This window comes from Sander lucioperca, chromosome 21 (genome assembly GCF_008315115.2).
Source record: "Sander lucioperca isolate FBNREF2018 chromosome 21, SLUC_FBN_1.2, whole genome shotgun sequence".
Lineage (NCBI taxonomy): Eukaryota > Metazoa > Chordata > Actinopteri > Perciformes > Percidae > Sander > Sander lucioperca.
In genome coordinates, this window is record NC_050193.1 from 27,625,105 (window position 1) to 27,636,958 (window position 11,854).

Sequence of the window (11,854 nt, forward strand, 5' to 3'; positions counted from 1 at the left end):
TCAACACACAGGGTGAAAAGAGGAGCTGCAGCAATGTGCAGTACAACAAAAATATGGTGTTTTTTTGAAAATGAAACCACATAAACCTATTCAGGTACAACCTCTAAATACAATTATGAACCTGAAAATGAGCATAATATGAGCACTTTAAGTAAAGGATCTGAGCACTCTACACCATATTTAACATAAGTGGTTCCCAAACTTTTTCACTTCAAGGACCCTTAACCCTCCTGTCGTCCTCGGGTCAAATTTGACCCATTTTCAAAAAGTTTCTATATCAGAAATGTGGGTTTCTTTCAACCAAATCATCAAAGAAAATAACGTGGATGGTTCCGTACAACCAATACTCTTCACAAGTAAAATAAATGATCAGTTCACTACTTTCATTGAATTTGGGTGTCATTTTATAGCATTTGGAAAATGGGGGGGAAATCTGTGTGCATATGGTGACGCAAAAGTGTGAAATGTGATGTAATATGCACACCAGGCAGCTAGGTGGTAGTGTGAAGCACAAGTCCACGCACCTTCCTTCTACTTGTCTCCCTCTCCTCCTCCTCCTCCTCTCTCCCTCTCCTCCTCTTCTCTCTCCTCCTCCTCCTCCTCTCTCTCCTCCTCTTCTCTCCCTCTCCTCCTCCTCTCTCTCTCTCCTCCTCCTCCTCTCTCCCTCTTCTCCTCCTCCTCTCTCCCTCTCCTCTCCCTCTCTCCCTCTCCTCCTCCTCTCTCCCTCTCCTCCTCCTCTTCTCTCCCTCTCCTCTCCCTCTCTCCCTCTCCTCCTCCTCTCCCTCTCCTCCTCCTCTTCTCTCCTCCTCCTCTCCCTAGTGGCGCAAAGCGGACAACAAAAGCTGACAATTTTGTCGGGACAGATGAGGAGGTGCAGTTATTGCTCCAAATAATGCACACACACACACACACACACACACACACACACGCACACACACACATGCGTTTTTACCTTTAGATGCGACAGTGGAGCGTTTTTAAGATTTCCACTCTGGAGGGTGGTTTCACTTTTTTACATTTTTAAGCCCCAAAAACGCCATCACCGTCTAAACGAAAGGCACATCTGATAAAATATTCTGTCGTTTTCACCCGCGAGCATATTTGTGTAAACAGGGGCTAAAACTCTTGTTTGGACGGAGATCGTTTCTGTCTCAGAAAATCTTGCCTTTTTTTTTAACTTTAATTGTTGTGAGGATGCCTAGCAGGCCTTTCCACAGTCTATGACTCAGCACAATTGCAGGCTATTCTCATTACATAATTTACACTTATCTAATGTTTTCCTTGAACGATTTAAACAAATGATTGCTCATATCTTTCTGATAAAAACCTTTGAATCACCGTCAGGTAGAGGACGTTGGGTGAGCATGAGGAATGTGCATGTACCTGGAAAACCTTTCTATTGTTCCTCTGAGTGTTTGTTTAAGATTGTTTTTTACTTGTCCTAAGATGTGAATACTTCTATCACTACTGAGAATACTGCACAGTGGCGGCTCTGGGCTCTGGCTCTATGCGTGTGCATGAGCAGTGATTGACACGCAGTTAGACACCCCCTCCCCCGGCCCTGATTGGTGCATCTGAACAGTTAGACACCCCCCCTGGCCCTGATTGGTGCATCTGAACAGGGAGCTGTGGATTTTACAAATCTCACTACAGGCTGTAGCATAGACTGTATATAAGAATGGACCAACAGATCCCGTTGCTCTGGACGGAGACCAGTGAAGGCCTTTAGAAGCACTTTCCCGGTGATGGCTGAGCGTTACTGAGCAGCCTCCAACTGAGCTTGAAGACGTAGATGTGACGTGAGCAACGTGTCTGAAAGTTGGAAGTCTTCTGGTAGCTGTGCCAAGAGAAATCTCAATCATTCCCAATCTAGCAGAGACGGAGAGCGTAGGTATATGTAAGGAGATAACATAGACACAGGCTAATTATTGATCACTCTTCTCCTGTACTATACGGTAATTCCTCTACTATGAGACAGTAAGTCTCGTGGTTATGACCCAATCGTTAGCCTATTTTTATAAAAACGTCTGCTATGGAGCCATAACGTGAGGTACAAGGTAATGGAGCCTTTTATACATTGTCGTGTTTCTTTAGAAATAAACAATGGACAAATAGAGTCTTTAAACGTTTCAGATGTAAAGTTATTCGCGGTCAAAGTGACGTCAAAATGAATGGCAGTCAATGGGATGCTAATGTCGGGTGATCGCTTTGTAGCATCAAAATGGCGCCATAGGAGATTCGAGCTCTGAGGCGAAGCTTACCCCCTTGGTCTGTATGTGACCAGAGGAGCTGGATTTATTTGAAATGACCTGCTTCATGTAGTTCTACTGGAACATAGGGTCAGTTTCAGCAGATATGACAGAAAGTTAGTTTTATAAGGCTTACCTACTGCACCTTTAATATTAAGCCTTGACCCCCTCTGGAAAATATTTTCATACATTTTTAACCCCACCTTTATCCCGAAAGAGGGGATATTATTCATGTGCAGTGATAAATAAAATGTAGGTTAACACTGAATGATTGTTCTTGTGTTTATTGTTGTATGTGTATCATTAGTCAGTCTTGTATAAAGTACTTGAAAGCAATACTTGAGTAAAAGTACCAGTATCTTACCAGAAAATGACTTTGGTAGAAGTTAAAGTCCCCTTTCAGAATATCACTTGTAAAAGTCTTAAAGCAGCCATATTATGCTCATTTTCAGGTTCATAATTGTATTTTAAGGTTGTACCAGAATAGGTTTACATGGTTTAATTTTTTAAAAAACACCATATTGTTGTTGTACTGCACCGCTCTCTCTCACTGCTGCAGCTCCTCTTTTCAGCTGGTCTCTGTTTTAGCTACAGAGTGAGACCTCTTTTCTTCTTCTTCTTCTGTACTATCTTTGATTGCACTGCACATGCTCAGTAGCTCAGATGTAGATCATGTCAGCTAGCTAGCTCCATAGACAGTAAAAGAAAGGCTGTTTCTACAACTTGGGTCAGTTACAAGGCAGGATTAGCTGGGAGACTTCTAAATGAGGGCGCACATGGAAGTAGTTCTTTGTAGATTATGGTGAACTTGTGTGTGTTGTAGCAGTGCTTTGCTATTGAGAACGAGGTAGCATGTTAGCGTTAGCATGCTAGCGTTAGCCATAGCGTTAGCATGCTAACGCTACGAGCTAATGGTTGCGGTTAGCCTGCTCGTTTCGGCTTGTGACGTCACAAGCCGTGCCGATTTTGACCAGCTCACCCAGAGACTGAAGGCAGGACACATTCAGAAACCGTATCTCACTCTAAACAGCGTGGATGGATTTTTTTTTCAAAGTTTGTATGTGTGTGGAAGCACCAGAGACACAAAAGAACTCCCCAAATCCCAGAAAAAGAGATTTTTTTCATAATATGGGCACTTTAAAGTATTTGATATTTACTGTACTTAAGTATCAAAAGTGATTTTTATATTAAATGCACTTTTTTTTTTTAGAAGTAAAAGTAAAAAAAAATGTCATTACTCAGTTTATTGTGGCTTCCTTATAGTGAAGCATAATTTTCAGGGTGTCAACACCTTCTTAAACAGCAAATTCAAAATCTGACATTGAAAAAATAGAAACATAATTTTCATTTTTTGTGGGGAAGAATCTTTCACTCCAACGTACAAAAACATTCTCTCCATTAGTGCATGTGTAGGTACTGAGCATGTGTGTGTGTAATTCAGGCCTGTGTGTAATGTGTGTAATAACAACAGAGTGAAAACATTGTAATTTCCCCTTGCGGGATTAATAAAGTATAAATTATTATTATTATTATTATTATTAATGAAGATGGCAGTACTTGAGTTTGACACGTGATTATAACACAACGCTGTCGTGAGGTGCTGATCACTGGAAGTAGAGGTGAAAGTGTCACACACTCTGGCTCCATGTGCATTTATCCATTTATATCTGACAACGGTTAAATCAACAATCCACAAAACAGTTGTACGTCAGAAGAGTATCTGAATTTCCCCTTTTGAGTTTTCTTTAAGCAGAACGAGCACAACACTGCTGTAAAGCACCTTGAGCTTTTGATTTCTGCCTTATCATGTTATTCAGATTCCCCCATCATGTTCAAACATCTGCTCAGTCATGTTTAAGCCTCGGCAGCAGCGTGTTATGTAACGTGAGTCAGCAGTCACACTTCCCCTTTGACTCAGCAGCCACAGCACACATCAGGGCTGTATAAAGAGGCAGGAGCGAGCTGTGAGAACACAGAGGAGCGTTTACTCAGCGGACGGGCAACTCTCACAGGAACAAGCCGTGACTTCAGCTTACCACAGGTGTGTAAGTTATAGACATTTTATTTGACCTCCTTCCCTTCCCCTAAGTGGCTTTGTCGCTTGTCAGGCTGCCATTGTAAATAAGAACTTGTTCTTAATGACTTGTCTGTAAAATATAAAAGGTGAAAAATTGTTAAATGCATTGTTATTCATATTGAAAGTGTTTGATTTAACCGTTAAAACATTCATTACAGTCTGCGTAGATGGAGACCATGAAGAGTGCAAGGAAAGACGACACAGGGGATGTTGGCAGGTGTGACAATTTATTTAAAAAGAACATTTTATTGATACTGAACTGTTTGATTTTAAAGTTAAATGTTGTTTTTTTTAGGATGTGATTTTTATGCTTTTATACAGTAGTTCCTTCTGATATTGTGTCCTTTTTGTGTTCTATTTAAAAAAGAAAAGAAAACTCCTGCACACACTTAGGGGAGAGTGTGGGGTGGCTTGTGGCTCGGAGGTAGAGTGGTATCCACAACCACAAGGTTGGCGGTTCAATCCCAGGCTTCTCCGGGCCAAATGTCAAAGTGTCTCTGAGCAAGACACAGAACCCTAAGTTGCTCCCCGGATGCTGTATAAAATAGCCGTCTGCTTTTAATACTCAGGATGGGTTAAGAATTCAGAAATAAAATGTCACTACATTGTACTGTATGTACATATGTGATTATTAAGAATTTTGTGTTGTCCTCGGGTCCAATTTGACCCGTTTTCAAATTTTTTTATATCAGAAATATGTGTTTCTTTCATCCAAATTGCCCAAACTTAACTTGGATGCATATGTGCGTTGTATGGAAGCCATACAACGTTCTTCGCAGGTAAAATTAATAATTACTTCCATTGAATTTTGGGTGTTTTATTCAATTTTATAGCATTTCAAAAAAATGTGTAAAGGGTTTTAAAACAGTATCCTGACTGAACGTTAACATAAACCAGTCTGTGATTCTCTCAACATCCTCTGACTTTAACTATTAGTCAAAAGAATTCATCATTTCTGCTCTTTTTTGGGGACATTTCAGCCTTTATTGGATAGGAAAGCTGAGAGACAGGGGAGAAGACATGCAGGAAAACCATCACAGGTCAGATTCGAACCCTGGACCTTCTGTGTCGAGGAACAACCCTCGGCACATACCAACTGAGCTAACCGGCCACATCATTTCTGCCTTTTTAACTCAAAAAATAGGTAGAATGTCATTTAAATTAGGTTTGTTGACCATGAATTTAAAAAAAAAGCATGGAAAAAAGTGACAACATTTTTTAAAACAGCATCAAAACATACTAAAACGATGGAAAAAGCACCAAATAAAAATCATTTTCAATTTAGACCCGGACGGACAAAAAGTTAATGGTCGACGGGAAGACAACAGGAGGGTTAAGAATTTTGTGTGTGTGCCGGAATTTCATTCCCTTTCTTTTTGAACTGGATCTTCTGAGGATTTAATTCCCTGCACCACAAAGGGAGACCAAGCAAGTGGTGTGCGTGTTGCCGTCTACTCATCTTGTCCTTTTTTTTTGTGTTCTGGCGCTCAGGGATCTGTCAGAGCAGCTGAAAGCCGTCACTCAGCAAATTCACATCCAAGCTGAAAACACACAGCTGATGCTGAGTTACCAGAGGGGACAGATCACCCTGCCACAGTACAAGGTACGGTTCGCTATAACTAACTCATTATTTAACACATGTATGGGCTCAAAGAAATAAGCTAACCTCTCTGTTCCTTTATGTTTAAAATGTCCTGAAAAAAAATGGATCTTTATGCTTATGCTTGCCTTTTAAAAATGAAGGTGCTCATATTATGCTCATTTTCAGGTTCATAATTGTATTTACAGGTTGTACCAGAATAGGTTTTTTTATGGTTTAATTTTTAAAAAACACCATATTTTTGTTGTTCATGGCATAGCAGGGCATAGCAGGGCATAGCAGGGCGTTACAGGGCGTAGCAGGACGTATCATGACGTATCATGACGTAGCAGGATGTAGCAGGGCACTGCAGGGTATTACAGGGCATAGCAGAGCACTGCAGGGCATAGCAGGACGTAGCAGGACGTAGCAGGGCGTAGCAGGACGTAGCAAGACGTAGCATGACGTAGCAGGACGTAGCAGGGCACTGCAGGGCGTTACAGGGCGTAGCAGGACGTAGCAAGACGTAGCAGGACGTAGCAGGGCACTGCAGGGCACATATGGTTTTCTTATTGTTTTATTTATCATTTGTGTTATTTTCTAAATTTTATTTCTATGGTGCTTGGGATTATTTGTAAAATTTGAGAGAATTAAGAGATATAAAATTGCCTGTTTTGTATTTGAAAGCATTCAATAAAAAATGAAATAATACTAATAATCTTTATGCTTCCGTCAGGCCCTGTTGTGTTCCCTCTACATGATCTACAAAGCGCTAGAAGAGGAGCTGGACAGGAATTCCTCCCATCCAGCTGTTGCACCGATATACTTCCCGCAGGAACTCGCCCGTCTGGAAGCGTTAGAAAAAGATCTGGAGCATTTCTTGGGTTTGGACTGGAGGAAGAAGGTCGTTGTTCCCGCAGCCACACTCCGATATGAACAGAGACTACGAAAGGTGAGTGGAGAGAGGTCTTGTATAAAGTCTTTGAAAGCAATACTTAGTAGTAGTTAGTAAAAGTACAAGTATTTTACCAGAAAGTGACTTTGGTAGAAGTTAACGTCTCTGAACACCCTTATAGTGAAGCATGACAATCAGGGTTCCCACACCTGACATCAACAAAGAGAAAAACAGAAACGGATTTTAATTTTTTTTTTGTGAGAAAGAGTTTTTCACTCCGACGTACAACATTTCTTGCAAGTAAGGAGTAAAGGAGACGCTTGGGGGAAATGTATTGGAGTAAAAGTAAAAGTTTCCAGAAATATAAATAAAGTAAAGTAAAGATGTATGAAAATTCTACTTAAGTAGGCCTAGAGTAAAGAAGTATTTGTACTTTGTTACGTTACGACACTGATGGTAATATTCAGGGTAGGGCTGCACGATATGAGGAAAACATGCGACAACGTTGTTGAATGTCGCGACATCGACATAACTTGCGATAAAACAACATGTTTTAAAATGTACTCAGTTCTGCTAAAATACAACAAATTGTTGAAGTTAAAACAAATGAAGGGAAATCATTTCCATCATTCTTTTACTGAACAAATTGAACATTGAATTGAATATAAAAGGCACCACTAAAAAAAAAGAATGACAGCTATTTTTTCTACTGATATTTTTTTTCAACTAACACAAGAAATCTCGGAGTGTCTTTCGTGATGCGTTTACTGCCCCTGTTGATATAACGATGATGATGAAAAAAAACCTGATGTATTGTGCAGCCCTAATTCTGCACTTTTTAAGAGGAATTAGTTTAGTTAGTTTTACGGTAATACTATTTTGTGCTGTTGTAGCAACGCCAGTCGGACACCGGCACGAACAATACTAGCTTTGTGAATTAATTAGGAATGCACCGAATCCAGGATTCAGCTTCGGATTCAGCCAAATATTGGGCTTTTTGACGGGGTTGGGTTTCTGCTGAACCTTAGAATTTTTTCCCACCGAACCCTCCGCCTGCACTACGCGCGCTACACTGGTCGCCGTAATGACGGCGCCGTTAATTACAGGAAGGTGTTTACGTAGGTGGAGCGTTCAATGCAGTAGGCTGTGAGAAAGTGGAAATGGAACTGGTGAGCAGAAAAAGTGTAGTTTGGCAGAACTTTCAGTCAAAAGAAGGCCATTCAAGTCCAGCTACATGTTCAATCTGCAATGCTGATTAGTCTGGTGGTGGCGAGGACCCTAAACTATACACAACATCACCGCTGTTACAACATCTGGTATGAAACATCTGGAAGAATACGAGTTGTGATGAAGGAATCTACAGACAGCAGCCAAAATGCAGCAACTTCAGGTACGACAAAGGAAGGACAGTCACTGTTTACTTCATTAATGAGTTTACTGTGTTCATGGACTGAGGATGGGACGAGGATTCAGCAGAATCTCAACTAGTGGATTCGGTATTCGGCCGAACCCCAAAAGTCTGGATTCGGTGCATCCTTAGAATGAATACATCAAAAGTGAAATGTTGCAGTATAGGTTTTGTTGAAACTTTTTTGACATGAGGGGGAGCGTTTGTGTGACGATATACTGTATTGTGCGGCCCTGATTCAGGGGAAATGTTGTGAAATAACAGCCGGATATGTGTCTATTTTTCAGATTGGCGAGGAGAGCCCAGAGCTGCTGTTGCCCCACGCCTACACTCGCTACCTTGGCGACCTATCAGGCGGTCAAGTGCTGGGGAAGATTACCCAGAAATCTCTTGGGCTGAGCACCCCCGACGGGCTTTCGTTCTTCTCCTTCCCCGGAGTGAGCAGCCCCAACCGCTTCAAGCAGCTGTACAGGAGCCGCATGAACAGCGTGGAGCTGACGGAGGAGGAGCGGGCGGCGCTGCTGGAGGAGGCCGTCACCGCCTTCGAGTTCAACATCCAGGTGAGGAGAGGAGGAGCAGGTTTACTCTGCACCGGGGCTGCGCTGTCAATCGGAGTTTGACTGCGATTTCGATTTCCTATCGATCGGCGGTGGAAGTATTCAGATCATTATCTTAACCCTCATGTTGATCTTGGGTCAAATCTGACCAGTTTTCAAAGTTTGTTAATATTAGAAAATATGGGATGTCGAAATAAGCACTGGAAATGTAAAAAGAAAAAAAATAACTGGACAAAATGTTGGGAAAAGCAACAAAAACGATGAAAAAAACCTGTCTAAAACACCGGAAAAAAAAACGTCAAAAAAAAGCTCCCAAAACATTGAAAAAGTGACAAAACGTTGGAAAAAAGGCGACAAAACGTCAGATAAAGAGATATCAATTTTGAAAAAAGTGACCCAAACGTTGAAAAAAATTTTTTTTGAAGAAAAGCAGCTAAAATCTTGAGATAGGGACAACAAAAATGTTTGTTTTCATTGTTGACGGGAAGACAACACTGTAATACACACTGTAAAAATACTCTGTTACAAGTAAAAGTCCTGCATTATAAATGTTACTTAAGTTAAAGTATGTAAGTATCATCAGGGACATGTACTTGAAGTATTCAAAGTAAAAGTACTCAATGCAGTGTAGAAAGTGTAAAGGATCCAACCAGTTGTGTGTGTAATGGTCTTATCATCTCAGCGTGACTTGTAGGCCGTTATATTGTTGGGTAACACTTTACTTGAAGGTATCTACATAAGAGTGACATGACACATGAACTCTAACCCTAACCCTAACCATAACTCAGTTATGTCAGTGTCATGACAGTGTCATGTCACTCTTATGTAGATACCTTCAAGTAAAGTGTAACCTACTGTTGGCTAGTTTTGATTTAGAATAAAACATCAGATTTTATAAACTTCATGTGTTCTGTGAGCAGTAATCTTAATGTGTAAAGTAACTAGTAACTAAAGCTGTAACAGATGAATGTAGTGGAGTAAAAAGTACAATATTTCTCTCTGAAATGTAGCGGAGTAGAAGTAGAAAGTGGCATGAAAAGACCCAAGTAAAATACAAGTACCTCAACATTTGGACTTAAGTACAGTACTGGAGTAGATGTACTTATTTACATTCCACCGCTGCTAACGATCACAAAATTGAAAAAATAAACGATTATTTTGCACGTTGCGTTTTGCAACTCCTCGTCTTATTTTTTTAATGACACGCACACTTTGGCCCCCTCTGAACTCACGTCAAGGACTCTGATGAAGATGTAACCTTACGTCGAAACATTAGTCACTGTATGCACCTTAAAACATAAAAATAAACTATAAAGTAAGAAGACATCTGTGTTGCACCAGCCATCTTTTTACCTGACATGGTCTTGTTGTGGTTTGCAGAAGTGCAGAGAACTCTCTTTTCTACTCACTCAGCCAACATCTGAATAGGTTTTAAACTATTTATTTTAACCCTTGTGTTGTCTTCCGTCGACCAGGCAACTTTTTGGTCTGGTCGTTTCTTTCAACACTTTTGTCGCTTAAACCCAGAGGTTTTTGCCACTTTTCCCGATGTCTTGTCGATTTTTTTCCGCACCTTTTGACATTTTTGTGTTTTTTCAACGTTCTTTTAATTCAATTCAATTCAATTCAATTCAATTTTATTTATAGTGTCAAATCATAACAGGAATTATCTCAGGACACTTTACAGATAGAGTAGGTCTAGACCACACTCTATAATTTACAAGGACCCAACAATTCCAGTGATTCCCCCAAGAGCAAGCATGAATGCGTAAGTGCGACAGTGGCAATGATCTATTAAATTGAATAAAACACCCAAATTCAATAAAAGTAGTGAACGTATCATTTAGTTGACTTGTGAAGAGCGTTGTAGTGAACCATCCGTTACTTTTTTTTTTTGAAAATTTGATTAAAAGAAACCCAAATTTCTGATATAGAAACTTTTTGAAAATGGGTCAGATTTGACCCCGAGGATGTGGCCGGTTAGCTCAGCTGGTAGAGCGGGTGCACATGTGCAGAGGTTTAATCCTCAACGCAGAAGGTCCAGGGTTTGAGTCTGACCTGTGACGGTTCTCCTGCATTTCTTCATCCTGCATGTCCCTTTCATATCTCAGCTTTCCTATCCAATGAAGGCAGAAATACCCCCGCCCCAAAGAAAATTTGGCAACAGATGGGTTAAGGGGAATTTAACCAGAAAGTATAAAAGTATGAAGGGAAATGTCACAGTTGGAGGTGTTTTAACTAGTGATTGGTTGAACCGTTTCACTGCTCAATAAGTGCAACATCTTTCCAAAAGTCAATGAGTACTCGTGTTAAATAAAAAGATACTAACCCTTATTAAATGATCAAGTTTAGTGTCACAACATGTGGTGTCAGTGACTAATAAGTGTCCAGAATTACTGTGAAAGTGATACTAGGGAATAAAAAAAGAGGAATCGAATCTGTCAACAGGCTGATACATGTGTATGTCTTTCCCTTCAGGTTTTTGATGACTTGCAGAAAATGTTGAGCGTCTCGACAGAAACAGCCGACCAATCAGAGGGCAACGTGGTCAAAACGGGCTTGTTTCCATCAACACCAATCATGCAGTTCACCGTGGGATTATGTGTGGCACTGACCACGATTGGAATGGGCATCTACGCCTTTTAGACTTTACTTAAGTCATTTATATGCACAAATAGCATTTGGCTTATCACTTTTCACAATTTATGGAAATCCGTAACCTCTTTGTTCTTTGGTGAAATGAGATAGTGATAGATGATAGATGTGTTTGAGTTTTATTTTTTTTTCTCTTTTCTTCTTTCAAAACATGCCGTTGATTGTTCGACATCAAATAAAAAAATCAAGACTGACATTTGTGACTCGTCTATAAACTATCAAATCACAGCTGGAACGTGATTCTCCACTTGTCATTTTTATGAACTTCATTAAACAATCTGTAAACCGTAAAAAAAAAGATCTGAAAACAAGTCCTAATCTGAGTGATTTCACATACTTTTATTCTTTACACATCATGTGGAAACTTAACATCTTTATGTGAGTTTTTCATCGTTATAGTATACATTCTGCCATAAAATCCAGATCTTACTGAG

The 11,854-nt window shown here is 40.3% G+C and overlaps 1 protein-coding gene across 3 annotated transcripts; it reads left to right on the plus strand.

Moving 5' to 3' along the window:
- Positions 1–4,186: 4,186 nt before the first annotated feature.
- hmox1a (heme oxygenase 1a) lies at positions 4,187–11,831 on the plus strand. 3 transcript variants are annotated; one of them, XM_031321015.2, is made up of 6 exons: positions 4,187–4,290; positions 4,485–4,543; positions 5,818–5,929; positions 6,642–6,857; positions 8,496–8,768; positions 11,244–11,831. In XM_031321015.2, the coding sequence occupies exons 2-6, from the start codon at positions 4,494–4,496 to the stop codon at positions 11,409–11,411; spliced, it is 819 nt and encodes a 272-aa protein (XP_031176875.1). In that variant the 5' UTR covers positions 4,187–4,290; positions 4,485–4,493; the 3' UTR covers positions 11,412–11,831. The 3 variants fall into 3 exon arrangements, with proteins under 3 accessions (XP_031176875.1, XP_035852584.1, XP_031176876.1); XM_035996691.1 differs by having other exon boundaries at positions 4,219–4,299; XM_031321016.2 differs by having other exon boundaries at positions 4,251–4,294.
- Positions 11,832–11,854: the final 23 nt, after the last annotated feature.